At 44.4% G+C, this 17,408-nt stretch overlaps 1 protein-coding gene across 6 annotated transcripts in view; it reads right to left on the bottom strand.

Annotated features, from left to right (window-relative positions):
- Positions 1-10,389, bottom strand: part of cep85l (centrosomal protein 85L) — a 54,344-nt gene extending 43,955 nt beyond the window's left edge. For 4 of the 6 annotated variants that reach the window (XM_018742500.2, XM_018742501.2, XM_018742502.2 and 1 more), the window contains exon 1: positions 3,943-4,299. In XM_018742500.2, coding sequence (XP_018598016.1) covers positions 3,943-3,991 — 49 coding nt within the window. In that variant the 5' untranslated portion in view covers positions 3,992-4,299. Of the gene's footprint in view, positions 1-3,942; positions 4,300-10,316 lie in introns of those variants that run through there. The other 2 variants (XM_018742505.2, XM_018742504.2) reach the window with 2 other exon arrangements.
- Positions 10,390-17,408: the final 7,019 nt, after the last annotated feature.

Below are 17,408 nucleotides of genomic sequence, written 5' to 3'. Positions count from 1 at the left end.
CTGTCAAAGACCTACCATGACAAGTCACATTAGAGGAAAGCTTCAGCTAAGTAAATTAATAGTAAATGAATTTGCTATAATTTGATGATTCAGCTGAGACATATTTAACTTAACTGATGGGTGTGTTTGCCTGAGATTGTTATAAATTAAAGTATACAATTGGTTTTATTTGGGAAGAAGTGCATTTGAAGGAAAATAACTAAAGTGACACCACTGAGAGACAAAAACCTTTTTGTTCTCAAACACTAAATTTGTATTTCTGTTCCAAAACATCTGACAAGCCAATGCACAGAATAAAACAGCTGTTGTGGAAGTAAAACAACAACTAAGATACAAAAATGCCACTGTGCTGAATATAAGCCTACCACATGTTAAAAAAAAATAAGAAAAAAAAGAGAGGGTATGTATTTTCATAAGTCGTTTTAATTTAAGTGTTGTACAGGACTCTATATAAGGACTGAGTGTACAGTGTTTGTCAAGCATGGAGTATGGAGAGCCACTATAATCATACATACACAGATACTTCAAAAGATTAGAATGCAGTACCTGAGTAATTAAAAGGACAATTTCAAACTAAGCCATGCATGCAAAACTGAACTTGTAACCTGTGGCGAGCAGAAAGCATTGAAGATGTAAACCAACAAAAAGGCTGCTGGTTCCATACCATTCAGAACATTTACTCTAAACAGTGAAAGCTCTCAACACTTATTACACATGGGCATTTTTCTGTTACGCAATAACACAGGAAGTCAGGACATCTAGGCAACCCAGAGATTACGACACCCATCAGGCTTGAGCTATGCAACACTGTTCCAAGAGAATGTGAAGCTTTTGAAACAATATTGTTTGGACAGAGCAAGGAGAGGCTACTTTCCACTCATCCAATCAGCATCTATGCTAGGGTCTGATCACAATTAAGAGTCCGCAAAGCTAACCTTCACAGACAGCACAGCCAATATCAACAGATAAGCACTAGCAATACGGTTCTGTACAATCTGGGACATTTTCCCCTTCCCTGCATTATTTCTCACCTTTTCAAAACACAAACAAAACACATGACCCTGAACTCACTGCACAGAAATAAAAACACTTCTCCCAACAGCACAGTTTCTGGAAATGTTCATTGTGGGAGAGCATGTGGAACATCTAACATCCTATTTTTAAACAATGTTCTCAGCTACACAGAACTGCAGTGAGGATAAGATCCACTGACACGTTAACAATAATTAGCTAATAGATTTTTTAAGTGTTAGTTCCACTACAGATAAAATGAAAGATAGTAACACAGTCGACTAATTACCGCTCAGCTAATTTTAATTTAGAACTAATCTACACAGTGATCAGTTTGAAGGTTCAAAATTGAACTCTCACTGAACATTCACAAATTCCTTTGCGGTGAAAGCGTAAAACTAGGAGCATGAATTCCCCACTTATGATGAATGAGTCCAAACATATTACGTGCATGGAGAGATCCTGGGTAAAATTTACATTTACTTTTATTCATTTAGCTGATAACTAAGTATTTACACATTTATACAGCTGGGTAATTTTACTGGAGCAATTTTTCAGGGCAAGTACATTGCTCAAGGGTACTACAGCCAGAGGTGAGACTCAAACCTGCAACCTTTGGGTCCACAGGGAGCAGCTCTGAAATGAGTAACTACGAGAAAGTGAAAGTCAGCAGGCTGGTTTGAGGAGACCTGGGAGACCACTGGAGCCTGCAGAGGGAACACAGCAGTAGACACCCCCAGCATCATTAAGCAAAAAGCCCAAAACTGAAAGACCGTTTTTGTTTCTGCCCTGAAATCAGTGATACCAATCAAAGCCCTTGGTAGTTCATTAACCACCTGTATTTTCTCTTTAATATCAAACTGTAACATTTATTGAGCTGTGATCATTGTAATGGACAGCAGGGGAAAATGTTGAGGACCTAGTACCTTGCAGTCTGAAGGTTCATGGTTTGTATCCTACTCCTACCATAGTACCCCCGCTGAAGGTACTTACCCTTAACTGATGCCATAAGAATATCTTAGTGTAAAGTGGTAGAGCTGATTAACATGGTCACCTGACAAAGAGAAATAATACTCATTAACTCTCCTAGCGCTGAGATGCTGCGTTGAGTGAGGCCTCTGTGTGGCAAGTCTCCTCACGGCAGAGACAGCAGGAACTTGATTTTACCACACAGATGGAGAGATCAGGTGTCTTTAGGTATTTTCGGTTCCCGTTTTATTCCGAGCTCATCTTCCTTTCGCACACCGCCTGCCTGCGAGGAGGAGGACACTCTCGGGGAAGAGAGTTCTGGAAACTTCCTGAGCCACAGCAGGCTGTGCGACAAATCCCCAATGGAGGTTGGAAAAGGTCAAGTTCGAGTGGCGGCCCTGTGCTGGAGGATCCTTCCCATCAAGCGGCTCCACGTATGTAAGAACACAATCCTTAGTGAGTCAGAAGATCATGCCAGGATAGACAGAAGACTACCTCACATATCTCCCAGTCAACAACAATGACCACAACGGCCTCACGCAACATTAAATTTCCTCAGTATCTATGACTTCATCAGTATTTTCATCAAAAAAAAAATTCCCATGAAGTAAAAAATGGCGAACAGCGTAAGAAGGCACAAAGCAGAAAATAACGAAACAGGTGCTTATGCATAACCGTGCACAACTAGTAACAATAATCAGCAGCTACCTCGATTTATGTCCTCGAGTCGAGGTGAGCAACTCTGCGCGAGGGCCACACCGGCGTCATCACCAGCGCGAGGCCACAGCGCGCTATTCACCTGCCACAGAAAGAAACCGCCAAAAAAAAAAAAAAAAAAAACACGCAACTCAACAGCGCCACAAATCCTGCACCGGACCGCCACCGTATCCGACCACGGCCCCCCCAGGTCATTACGTCCCGTTGTACGTGAAACACCCACCCACACATACACACACGGGCTGTGTATTTGGACAGAGACGTCCTGCACGAGCCAGCAGCAGTTATGTAACACGTGATGAATTACTGACACGGCGAGGGGGCTCCAGAAAAAAACTCCACCGCGAAACCGGACACTCACTGTCTGCGACGAGGTGTAATTCGTGTGTAATTTATGAGTAACTCACGTGTGAACTACTACGAGGCGCAGGGCCGACACTCAAACTGGTACGTGGTGCAGCGCGAGGAGACGCTTCGAGCCGGAGGGAAGCGAACGGAACCGACCCGACCTGAAGCGCCCCCTCCGCCGGCGGGGGTTTTTTCCCCGAACTGAACGCCCCACGGTTGCTCTGACCTTCGAGTCCAAACAAGAGAGATTCTCTGCCCTGTGACTCACAGAAGCGACAAACGATTAAAAATCAATCAGGGTGAATATGTACCGATAACCCCGAGCACTGTCACAGCTCGAGACAAAGGACACGCGACGCGCGAGCGCGGATGCTGCGCGAGGAGCTGAGCGGTGACACGTCCGCGTGCCGCCCGATCACAAAACGTGACGAACAACAACATCATTCAGTGCGGGTGGTGGCGCACACACTAACAGAAGCAATATATGCAGCACAGTAACGTAACTGTAACGCCAACACACGCAGTACACATTAATTTAGACGCATCGGTCGGATCATACCCACACAGCAACACACACATGATTGAAATACTTGTAGCACACAGCGGGTATGCCCAGCACACAGTAAACACACACGTCCTCCGAAACTCCTCTGGGCCGCGTGGACATCAAAACGCGTCAGCACGCGATGCTAACGGTCTCCCCCGGCGCGAAGAAGCTGCACTGTGAGCCTTAGTTACAGCGCTAGATTTTGACGACTAAGAGAGAAGGCTCGCGCGCGGCCTGCTGCCTCATCCTACTGACTGGCAGCTCCTCCTCCGTATTTCTAATTTCGCGGATCTCGTCGTGGAAGATTATCAACACACACGCGGTCACCGCGGACGTGATGAGCGCCGTACCTGTCTTGTAGGGCTCCACACCGTCCTCGTATTCGCTCCTCCCCCACATCCCGCGCCGTCCCGGGTTCGATTTGCAGCGGCGATTCCAGCGAGGCAAACCTAAAATTCCGGCGAAACCCACCACAGCGGGGACGCGTCTACGTGCGGCCCATGGTCACGCGTGTACAAGGCGATCCACGTTTCAGAAAGGATAGATTCACTCAGGGGGGGAGGAAAAAAAAAAAAAAAAAAACCCCGAAGGCCGTCCACAAAGAGCTCGCTCGGGTTCGGGTTCGGGTTCAGGTTCGAGGGGCCGGTCGCCGCAGTGCACACGCCAAGGATGTGATCTCAGCACACTGCATGTCCCTGCTTCTCCTCGGCGAAGGCGCAATCACAGCCCTGACTCCGCCCACTTCCCCCGCCTTGCCCCTCCCACTGGCTCAAGGCTGCAGCAGCCGCTGTGTGTGCGCGCGCACGCATTGCTCGACCGTGCGCGTTCGCCGGCGTGCGTGCCAATTATCGTTTATTGGCGAATTTCGTGCTGGACGAGTATGGATGTATTGTTTTACACTCAGCATGTAAACATGCATGAATTACAGGATTTTACTGGGACCTGCCATGCGAGCACACTGTACTGCAGCACTTTACTATACTATAGTACAGTACTGTGGTACTCTGCTCTGCTGTATTTCGAGTGCTGTGGTTCTGAAGACCCACTGCACGTATCTGAACATCATCTCTCCTGGTTCATGTTGACTTGTCTTATTACTTTCTATTGTTAAATGATTAAGTTAATTTAGTTCTATAATAATAAAAGTTACACAATCATCCTTGCAATTATTTACGATAGGATACGGTGGTAAACTCACACACACACAGCAGCTCAACACATGACAGGTAATAACAAGGTGTGCAGTTATACCCATACAAAATAATAAATAATATAAAATAAATAATCTGCATTGGACTGGCATCCTATCCAGGCTGTACTCTAACCTAGCTCCCAGTGATTCCATGATAGGCTCTGGACCACCATGACCCTGACAACTAAGAGCAGTTAATGACAAGTGCGTGTACATCGAAATCAACAAACTACCTTTAGGCTATACAAAAAAAAAAAAAAAGAATTGCAGCAAGTCTAAGGTCTCAAGGCACTTCCCTCATTCTCTGGTGAACAGATGACAACCCTATTTACTCTCATAAACAGCTGGGTCATATTTACTCCATCAATTCATGATTAGTACTTTTATCAAGGATATAACAGCTGGGATTCAAACTGCTAGGAGATGGTACTAACCACTGCGCCACCTGCTGCCACAATACGCACATCCTCCACCAGGCTGCAGGTTCCTTCTTTATCTCAAAGTGTTGGCCGGAGCCATTTCAGGTTGTGTCTGACCTCTTCCTTAGATCCATTAGCACCTGGGAGGAGCTGTCAGACAACGCCTTCCCCACCCCCCGGGTGGCATTCAGGCCCTGCAGTAACCGAGCCCCTCAGCGAGCCCCCGCCGGTGAGGGCTGCCATCCGTTTCCCGCGTAAACTCAGCTGACGGGCACCGTCTGTGGCCCGTCGCCTCCTGTTGTGCAGATGAGTCATCGGAGGACTGGTACAAGACTGGAGATTGTCCCCAATTATCGCTGCTCTTGCCCGAGCCCCCCCCGTTCTGAAGACATAATGGCGTTGGACAACAATTCCTTGTGTGATTTTTGCTGTAGTAATGAGGACCGTGACCTTTTTTATGCTTTCACAGTTCTGCGTAAGCTGCTATATGCTTTTCTGACTCAGGCTGTTTGGCATTTTGTTCTTGATTTAGGTATTTTCAGCACATGGTCCATGTCCAAGTTAGACAAGAACTGTAGGAAGACTGAATTTCTCAGTGTTAATTTTGTTTGTAGGTCAGAGAAATATATCCCCCTCTTTTATCCTCTCTCTGTTGGAATGTGGCTCATTCTCCTTCTACTGTGGACTCCCTTCTCAGCACTCGCCTACCTCTACATCTTCACACTGGAATGTCTGTCATGAAAGAATTTCTAAGTGAATGCAAATGACTTCTTTCTCTATTTCAGAAGGGGGGAGCAGTAGGTAGAGCAATCATAAAGGTCATTTTCTTTTAATCCATTTGTTATTGATTTAAATCAGGCTACTTTTGTACTACTCTTGATCAAGGTACTTTGTCCCACATAGTAAGAATTACCCTGCTGTACAAATGGATACAACAATGTCCACAGAAAGTGTTTAGCTGGTAAGCACTGTTTAACCACTAGCTGGTAATGTAGTGGTTAGAGCTGCTGCCCTTGAACCAGAAGGTTGCAGGTTCACGTCACCCCTCTAGCTATAGTACCCTTAAATTTACCCAATTGTAGAAATGGGTAAATAATTATAGGTAGCTTAACAGTATAAGTTATTTTGGAGAAAAGCATCAGATAATTATAAACAAGTTCCTTTAAATTTCAGCTCTTCTCTATCTTATAGGAACATCTTGGGAAGTCATTTTGCAGAATATTTCTTGTGCAAAGACAGTATCAGGATGCCTGCTTTCTGGTAATTACTGCATGCGCTCAGAAAGCGACCACTAACTGAACTGCAAGGAAGTCATACCACAGGATTGATCCAAATCTTGCCAAAAACCCCTCAAGCATCCTACACTTATGGCCGCAGAAGCAGCGTCCAACTCACGTTTCTTTGAATGCTGGACTGACAACCATCCATTCATTATAATGGCACGAGACCGCAGGGAACTATTCACCAGCGATGACCTCCTTTCACACTGAACAAACTACAAGGGCTTTCTCTCAGCCAGAAATGCCATCGTGACATGACTAACTGTTTTTACTGTGCTGTAAAGAACTTTCTAGATGCTGATCCTGCACTTAAAATGCTCAAACTAATAGCTCCTGAAAAAACTGTGTGTGTGGACTTCTTGGGGAAGGTATATTTTTGGCAACATTTATACTTTACAAAAAATGTGTCTAAATATGCCCAAACCATTCGATTTCAAAGGGCGCAGTGGTGCAGCAGGTTTGGCTAGGGCCTGCGCTGCGGTGGGTCTAGGGTTCGAATCCCGCTTGGGGCGCCTTGCGGTGGACAGGCGTCCCATCCGGGGTGTGTCCCCTCCTCCTTCGGCCTTGCGCCCTGGGTTAGGTTCTGGCTTGCTGCAACTCTGCTTGGGACAAGCGGGTGTAGACGGTGCGTGTATTAGATTTCGTTAAACTGATCATTTTTATTAAAGCAAATGGCCCCATTTGCTGCCTCCCATGCTGTGTAGTCACTGCAGAACAGACACACAGAGCTCACCTCAAAAGCAGTTCATTAACTCAGCAACCGCTCACCATTTCCCCTATCGATATTGTGCATTGTTCCCACTTACTGGCATCCTGAGACAAATTTAAAAGGTGGTGTCCAAATATGACTATCATTTTAACCCAGAAAGATGCCTGATTTCATCACGCTTCCTGCTGCTGTGTTTCTCTGAGCTTCCCCTTTTGTTGTTTTTCTATTTCTTCACAACACTTTCCAATGATACACTAGACAGTGGCGCTATTCTCACTCATTGAGACATATTAGATGAATTAACTCAGTTTTATGTCAATAAAAAGGTGGCCTTTATATTGTAATTTGAGCTGTGTGTAAGGATGTTGTTCTGAGTTTAGGTCACAATTACCTTTAAAGCACATCTGACAAGTTAACTGAACAACCACTAAGTACAATTAAAAAAAATAAAAAAAAAAAAAAAAAAACAACTTCCCAACTGCTCTATACAGACATAAAACATGTAGTTTATTCTTGCAAAATGTGATCGAAAAATATTTGCATAAATTCAGTATATATTCTCAGAAATAAGCAACTAAAAAGACAATCCTTAGTTGGAATAGCTATTGGGAGTATTATTAATAAATGGAATTAATAAAATGCAAAATGGTAAGAAATATTCTACTACACTTGACACAGCAGATTTTTTACTAGGATTGTTTCATTCCCGGTGTAAGGAATTTGTTTAACTGTAAACACATTTTAAGCAGTCTTCACATTCATTTCAGGCAGATAAAGATAATAAATTCTCCCTCACCCCATTACACTGAGACTGGCAGCTCGGCTTCACTAAAAAAAGACGGACAAGCGGGCCTGACATCACAGAGCTCTGATCAAAATCAGCCGTCGCTCTAATTAAATCCTCTGTCACCAGCAGAAATGCGGGACGTGGCTTTTGGCTGGAAGAAAAGCCTCGTTCGTATAATTAAGCATGTGTACACCATTATCCTGGTTCAATTATCCATTAAGTCGAAAGTAATCGTAACCCACCCTTTTTGTCCCTCATGTAAGCCCAATTATAACTGTAGCTGAACCCAGAAAAGCTGAAAACGTCGCATTGTTTATAACCTTGGCTGCTTGGAAGGAAAGGCGAAGGATGTTGCATATGGCCACATCAGTGCTGGCTCTCTGGGAACAAAACGCGGGCCTGCGGATTACAGGAGGTGTGCTCTCAGTGTTTTCCGGAGCAGATTAAATAAAGGGCTCTGCATGTGAGATGTGTCCCCTGAGCTTTAGGGCGCTTCATAATGGTTGAGCCTAGTTACATCACCTCAAACATCGCAACGCGAACACTTATTAAAGGATCGAGCTCAACAACAGACAACAGGATTCCAAGGCTCGCGACGAGAATGCTGAAAATTAAATCTGGACTCAAAATCAGAATGTGCCCCATTTTCTAAGCGAGGTGCATGGGTAATATTATCGATGGGCCTGTGGGGTAATTTTCCACGAGTGAGCCAGCGAAGGACGCCCCTCCTGGCACCAATGTTTCAAGGTCTGTTAGGTCAAATGAAAGCCACTGCGGATGCCCCGCAGAAGCAAATAAATAAAGGAATTAAATAATAGAGGACTTCCCACTCGTATAAACCTCGAGGCACAGAAAAGGGAGCGTTGGACTGAAGCTCTGCGGCCTGAAAAGCGCCACTGCTTACATAATCCATCACTTCACGAAAACAATGTTAGCCCAATGAATTAAACAATGAGCATTCCCAGGTCGTTGAACATCTGTAAGGTACAGGAGAAACCAAATGGGCTCGAGTAGAAAGGTCCCAAAATAACTCTGTTCAAGGAGTTGAGGTAACAGAGTCAGAAGACAGGGCACTAAGAACTTTAGCTAATGCACTTCATAGCTGCATATCAGACCGGCTTCCTTCTCATGGAGGCCCGCGTCCTTCAGGCTCCTTGGGGGGACCTCCGGACGCAAAACGGACAACCCTAAACCTCAGAACGGCATGACGCCGCAACCCATCTCCGCGTCAACAGCGGTTCCTCGGCCGTCAACAAAAAAATGCCGTAGCTACAAGCTATCGCTGCATCAGAGCGTCTTATCGTTATCGTTTTTACCACAGAAACTGCTGAACGCCGTTGCTGTAGGACACCATGGAGCTGGACCGGATCTATGAGAGTCTTGCACACGGTTAACTGATCTCCCGCCTTAAACACCTGGGGCACACAACCTGAAACTGAAAGCGTGTTGACGTGCTAGCCCAGTACCGCTTCAGCTAACAGGGCGAGACCTGGGCCTTGTCTGCAGCAGCACAAAAGATATGTTTTGCTAAAATCCTACTTTTGGCTGGATGCCTTTCTTGGAACTAAATATTGTTGATACTCAACACCAACAAAACATTTCCTCCCGGGGGTCCTTCAATGTCCCCACGTTCCCCCGATGGCGTGGCTGACCTGCCCTTTTTCCACCTCGCATGCTGGTGCTCCCGCGCATCTAACGAAGCCTTTCCAAATCTTTAAAAGCACACCACGGCGTACGCGGCTTTCAGCCACGGAGCGCCGGAATCAGTGTTTTCGTGTCCGTTATCAGGTCTCCGCAGGCTGTGCCCTGCCCCCACTTCCTGCCTTGCTTTTGCAGGAAATCAGCCGCTAAGCCTGGAGGTAGCGAGCCTCCATCCCAGCTCACTGGTCATAACATGTGTTCCCCTCCAAAAACATACACAATGGATTCACTCAGATTTACCGGTGCGATTCCACCAGCCGTTCCAACACCCAGCCCCATGTAAGCCCCTCAAATTCGCCACGAGCCGAATGACCGATAACCACAAATTTGCAAACTACCAGAGTGTCCTCCCAAATATTAAATCTAGGGAAAGAAATGAAAAATCCTACAGCTCTTCCAAATGCTACCCCTGCTTCGTGCCAGACGCAGATTACGGATGACACGCTAAATGCTGTATTACAGCGACTCAGCACGATAGATGCAGATGTTGAATGGCTTGCGTTGGCCTCAGAGACAGATCTTGGGGCACCATCTCAGATGGAATTCACGGTTATGGGAGATAAAATGAATTCTGGGAAAAAAAAAAAATGTAGCGAAGAAAACATCAGCCCAGAAGAAGTTGTAGATTTGACTTACTCGCGTTCTTCTTCATGAGATATTAACCCAGTAAAGCAGAAGCGGTGTCAGGAAGTGGTGAAGATCTGCACACGGTGACTGAAACGCAGCACAGGAACCGTCTCAGCCAACCACCTCCTACAAGACAGCTGAAAAAACTCAACGTACGTTGTGTTATTTACGCGGGGCTGAAGCCTCCTATGCTTCGTCACCCGAGTTCGTCATTATAGACGTTTTTAATCAATGTTATTTTCAGCAACCTCTTTTATGATGCTATATAACTCGCTCTGAACTACCCTGAATTAGGCAATGGTGCTCTCAAAAACAACACCTTAAAACTCTTTTCTTAATGTAATCTGGATTACGATCAAACTTAACGTTTTAGGGTAAAGGTACGTCAGCAGAGGCGAACACGAAACAAATGGCACTGATCTGAAATATCAGGAGGCGGAGCCAAAGCGACACGCTGTTAACTGGCCCGTCTGTGTTTACTGTGGGCCTGTGCCGTGTTTTCACCGTCTTCTTTTCAACTCTTTGTTAGGTACACTGCCTGGCAGACTGCCTGCTGGTGTTCTCTGGATTTACAGATAAACCCCCCCAGCCGCCTCCCTCCTAATTACAGATCAGAAAATCCACTCTGGAACGAGACAGAGTGTCTGAAGTGTCTGTGTGGAATGAGTCCACGCCATGCTGCACCCTAGGCTGTTGCCAGTCTCCGTAAGCACCTCGTTGGCTCACCGGTTCCAGAACTTTCCACCTGCATCAGCAGGAAGAACCCGTAACCTGCTGATGCAGCTTCCCTGATTATTATAGCTAGCAGTAATTTATCTGATCCCTTTATCAGAAGAAACTTCCTATGATTTACCGATTTATAAAACAGGGTATTCTTATTGCATCAGTTCACGGTAAGTACCTTGATCCAGGGTATCACAACATGAGTGGGATTCAAATCACCAACCTTGAGGCTACAAGGCAACTGAGTGCCACTACGGCACCCTGAGTCAGAAAAGCATGTTCAGAAGGAATTTTGTATGAGGATTTTGATAGAAGAGGAACAGTACTAAACGCACAATAATACCGCTGCCACTGCACAATTAGGGAGAAATGTTTTAAAATGTGGTTTAAACTACCACTGAAACATCTTTAGGTTTATTCTCCCTTTATGTTCAGTTTTCTGTATGAACATCGATCTTCTATGTATCTATATATATATATATATACTGTATATATATATATATATATATATATATATATATATATATATATATACCTTCAAATGTAAAGAAATGGTATATGTGCAATATGTTTACCTGCATATGCAGAGTTGACAGCAACCGTGAGACAACACCACAAAACATTTCCACAGAACCTGACCATAGTACATTATTTATTGAATTTAAAAAAAAAAAAAAACAGAATTTCAGCTTTAAGACTTCCGGTGTCACTGAGTTTGAGTTAAAAACTGAACGCGGACCTTGGTGAGTGGTGCAGATTGATGGTCAGGCATGTTTTGACTGTGGGCCAAACCTGCTGTTTGTCCAAGCCCCGTCATGACCACCCTTGCCCCGCGCTTGTGCTCAATGGCTGGAACACTCCTGCAATTCCACAACCACCACCTGTAGTTAAACACCCACGATCGCTCAACTGTCCAACTCAAAGCCTGTATACATTTTTTCTTAAAATATTCTGTTATTAAATTTGTTGCTTAGCTGATGCTTTTATCCAATGCTACTTGCATCATTAGACCGGTTAGCACAGCTGGGTATTCTAGGTATTCTATTGCAGTATTTCAGGAGACGTATCCGATCCCATCGTCACTCCTACAGACCATCTCCCTGCAGCTCTCCACCTTCATCGCTAAGATCAACTCCTCGCTCTCCTCTGGCTGCTTCCCATCTGCCTTCAAAACTGCTCAAATTTCCCCTCTGGTAAAGAAACCCTCTCTGGATTCTAACTCGGTCCAAAACTACAGGCCAGTCTCCCTCCTCTCCTTTCTGTCTAAAACTTTAGTTGATCACAGGCCACCCATTCTATCTGAATTCCTCACCCGGAACCATCTCTTCGATGGATATCAGTCTGAATTCAGAGTTGGTCACTCCACAGAGACAGCACTCCTGGCAGCGTCTGATGCTCTCCAGTCGGCTAAAGCTGTCCCCCTCTCCTCAGTCCTCATCCTCCTCAATCTGACTGCGGCATTCGACACCGTCACCCACCAGATTCTACTCTCCTCCCTTAGTCAGCTTAGGATCAAAGGAACAGCACTAGGATGGTTTGAGCCCTACCTATCTGACAGATCCTATCAAGTGGTCTGGCGGGGCTCCCGTTCTTCTCCTCTGCCTCTCTCAATCGGTGTCCCATAGGGCTCGGTATTGGGTCATCTGTTCTTCTCGATCTACACCTCCTCCCTCGGCCCTGTCATTACCTCCTCTGGATTCAAATACAACTGCTACGCTGACGATACCCAGCTCTTCCTCTGGAGCATCAGACGTTTCCGCTCGCATTGCTGCCTGTCTGTTGGACATCTCTGCATGGATGTCTGATCACCACCTCCAACTCAACTTCCCAAAACAGAGATCCTACACCTCCCAGCTGGCCTGTCTTCCCGTCACGATCTCTCGATCAAACTGGACAACTCACTCATTTTGCCTACCTCCTCGGCTAAGAGTCTGGGAGTGATGACTGAATCAAGTCTGTCTTTTTCTCAGCACATTGAAGCCAGAACATGGATCTGCAGATACATCCTGCATAATATTTGTAGGATCCGTCCCTACCTCACTACTGACTCTGCTCAACAACTTGTTCAGGCCATGGTAACTTCCTGTCTGAACTACTGCAACTCTCTCCTGTCTGGCCTTCCCGCTATTGCCATCAAACCTCTACAGCTGATACAGAACGCTGCTGCACGAGTTGTGTTTGATTTGCCAAAGTGTTTCCACGTACCTCCTCTACTTATTTCTCTGCACTGGCTTCCCATAGCTGCCCGGATCAAATTTAAGACCCTGGTTATGGCCTACAAATGCATCAATAGAGCTGCTCCCAGCTATCTACAAGACTTGATCATTCACTACACGCCAACCACACTGCTACACTCCTCCATATTTGCCCGCTTGGTGGTCCCGCGCACGAAAGGTAAAGCACAGAGGTTCTCGGTTCTGGCTCCGTTGTGGTGGAACGACCTCCCCCTCTCGCTCAGAACTGCTGAATCTCTGTCCACATTTAAAAAGGGTCTTAAAACTTCTCTCTTCCAGGCTCACTTCGCCCATGATCTCTTAAGTTTATGTAAGGTATAAATGTTGATGCACTAACTTTAAGATCATGTCTGAATCAATCCTTTACACAGCTACTCCTGCAATCTAACATAAATGTTTCTATCGATCTCAAAAAAAAACTAATAGGAAGGTGATTAGGAATCGTTGATATTCTGGTAAAGTTCTATGCAGCTACAGTACATTGGTACATATGGTGAAAATAAACAAACTGTACTTATGAATCACACCTCTGAAACTATGTCGCTTTCTCCTGACGTAATGCACAAACTGTATTTTCTATGAGAAGTACATTGCTTTGGAGAAAAACGTTTGCTAAATGAATAAATGTAAAGTACCCTGCTCAAGAGTATTGCAGCAGTAGCAGGGAGTGGGACTTGAACATACAAATAAAAGTCCAGGGCTTTAACATTTACCCCACCTATTGAGCAGCACATTTTACATTTCCTCTTATTCATGCCAATCTGTCCATCTGCCTTCTGTGGAAGTCACTTAAATTTTAATACCACCCATAACATAACCATAAGTCAAACTGTTAGAGATCTTTGTTCGGGAACACACAGAATACAAGTCTTGCCACCGAAACTTTTCAATTCCATCTTCAAAGGCAATTGCTTTAGGCAGAAGGACCAACGTCAAGTCTTGGTTACATAAAAAAAAGGAATGAATAAAAAATGAGGACAAATGCAACTCTGCCACTTTGCATAAACATCCGAGAGGCAGAGAGCACCAAAAGCGAACACAACCACAACACACTTTTGCTATGGAACTGTGTGTCTTTGGCAAGTTTAATCTGTCACAGCAGCCAGATGAGCACAACTGCCCCAGCACACCACTCATTTCTCTCATTTGTGCAGCATCGGTACACATTCATATAGGATTAAGCTGAGCAAAATTTGAATGGATGACATTGACACATTAGTTAAGGAAGTGCATTTGTGATAAACTGAAGGGTAAAATTCCCAGTGATCTGCTGTGTATCTTGAAGAGTTTGCGAAATGGATTTTGTACCGTCGACAGCTAGACCTATAAATAGAAACATTGCGTCTGATTACATAAGCTATTTTACAGCTTGGTGAGAAGCATACAACACATGGAAAAAATGAGAACTAGGCTCTGCAGGTTACGTTTACATTTATTCATTTAGCAGACGCTTTTGTCCAAAGCAACGTACATCTCAGCAAAAGTACAATTTATGCATTGCATTAAGAGAAGGAGACACAGCTGCAGGCATGTAAGTCTCAAGTAAACCTAGTTTGTTGCCTTCCACTTGCTGCACTGAGGTTCATCGTTCAAGTAGGTGCATAAAACACAGGATAGACAAATCCTGATACCCTCCCACCAATTTTTTTTTTTTTTTTTTTTACACAAATCAGCAAGTACAAGGCCGAAATAGTGGCTGAATAAAGGCTATGTCTGGGGATGCTTATAGAGTTATGATGCGTGAACAGTTACACCGTAAATGAGCTGGAGAGATTTTGGGCGAAGTGGATCTCGAAAAGGAGAGTTTTCAGACCCCTTGAAAACAGACAAAGTTTCCGCAGTTCTGAGTGACAGGGGAAGGTCATTCCACCACAACGGACCCAGAACCGAGAACCTCCGAGCTTTGCCTTTCGTGCGCGGGACCACCAAGCGAGCAGAAGTAGACGAGCGAAGGGGCCTGGCTGGGTGTAGCGATTGATTAAGTCTTGTAAATAGCTGGGAGCAGTTCTACTGATGCATTTGTAGACAATAACCAGGGTCTTCAGTTAGATTCGGGCAGCTATAGGAAGCCAGTGCAGAGAAATGAGTAGAGATACATGGGAATACTTTGGCAAATCAAGCAATTCCGTAGAAGCTGCAGAGGTTTAGCGGCATTAGCAGGAAGGCCACACAGGAGAGAGTTGCAGTAGGCCAGACGGGAAGTCACCATGGCCTGAACAAGTAGTTGGACGGAGTCAGTAGTGAGGTAGGGACGATGGATCCTACGAATATTATGCAGGATTGGGTTGTGGTTTCGATATGTTGAGAGAATGACAGACTCACATCAATCGTTACTTCCAGACTCTTAGCGAAGGAGCTACGCGAAATGAGTGAGTTGTCCAGTTTGATCGACAGGTCGTGACAGGAGGACAGGCCAGCTGGGAGGTAAAGAGGTGGGTAGCGGCAGGTAGTGGTAAAGGTTACAGTACAGGCTTGCTCACGGTACTGAGTTCAACAACATCTCTCATCAATTAGTACAGACTGATTATTATTACTAATAAACTGAATTGAATTGAGTAGAATAAGTATGGACATTTACATTTAGACATATTTAAACTCACTTTTTTCCCCACTCCTGAGTTCACTTGGACAGGTGAACCAAGCTGTCAGTCAATGACTGATGAAACACAGCTCCAGCCCTGACGGCCTAAGAGTAAACTGTGATAGTTTCACTGCTAGCAAACTTGGAAACTTGGATCAACGAGAAGAGATCAGTTGACAGTCAGATATTTTATTGGTTCACCATAATTATAACTGCGACTTGCAGCCGACTACAGCTAGTAAAATTCACTGCAGTCCTCATGGTTAAGAAAATACTGACTTTATTAGGGTTGAAGACAATGTTAGAAACAAATGTGAAAAATTCAACAGTAATGAAAAGAGTGTGACAAATCTAACAGTTTTTTCCTTTACAAATATACTTGATTAAAGGTAGAAATTTTATGAATGTCAAAATATACTTTGGAAAGTACAATTTCTCAAAAAAAAAAAAAAAACCGACTTAAGTACAGGTAAGAGTCGTAAGTACAGTAAGTCGTAACTACCCACCTCTATCAGGGACAGAGGGAGCTCATTCACCCCTGCTGATCTCCCGATGGTCTCTGTAGACTCAAACAAGAGTGTTAAACTTGACAGCTACAGGAAGTCAGTGCAGAGACATGAGGATGGGAGACACATGGGAAAGCTTTCGCATGTCAACTAAAACTCATATTGCTGCATTTTGGAGTAGTGGAAATAGCCTGATGACCGATGCCAGAAGACTAGACACTTCAGTAATAACCCACTGCACATCTTACAGAAAGCTCAGGAACAGAGAAGCTTGTCCTGATTAACATTTGTAACCCAGTTAAACCCAAACAGTATTTTCAAGGACTGAGTGCCTTCCTGTTCCTCTTGTGCTCTTCCTCACACTTATTCATATGAGCTCTATAGGTGGTCTGTTCAGAAGGCAGTAGCACCCTTCACATCCAGGCATCAATTAATCAATGAGGAAATATGTAGCAGTCAATGCTAATAAAATTTGGCTCCATAAGCAGGATGGAAAGAACCCATCTGTTCCTCCAGTAATGGCTGATATTTCCTGTATCCCAGTGTACTATGAAATATAGAACTTGGAAAACAGTCTGAAAATAAATTACCACCAGAAAACACATAGAAAACAGAAAAATGTTATTTTTAAAATCACAATTGTATGATTTTTGCCTTTTTTTTTTTTTTTAAAAAAAGTATGAGAATTCTAGTTAAAAAAACGATGACAAAAAAAAATTGTTCCATGATTTTGGCAGCATACAGACTACCATCATGCCAGTCTGTCATTGCTGGATCAATGAGAATCCATTATTAATGAGATCATCACTCCATTGACAGGAAGTTAGGATCCATTAACTGCTCATCTTGCTTTTTGCTTTCATCCATATCCATCCTTCCTGTGTACATTATCCCCCATCAATGCAACTTTGGGGAAACTGTCTCGCCTGATAATGACTACCAAGCAGTAACCTATGTAACCCAGACAACAGCAATATTTCCGCTCCTGAGTGGTAATAACTGCAAACTAATCAGAGTTCAGTTGGCAAAGTATACACCAGGAAACTGACATTACAAC

This window comes from Scleropages formosus, chromosome 1 (genome assembly GCF_900964775.1).
Source record: "Scleropages formosus chromosome 1, fSclFor1.1, whole genome shotgun sequence".
Lineage (NCBI taxonomy): Eukaryota > Metazoa > Chordata > Actinopteri > Osteoglossiformes > Osteoglossidae > Scleropages > Scleropages formosus.
Note: the sequence above shows the minus strand (reverse complement) of the source record. Positions and strands in the feature narration are given on the sequence as shown.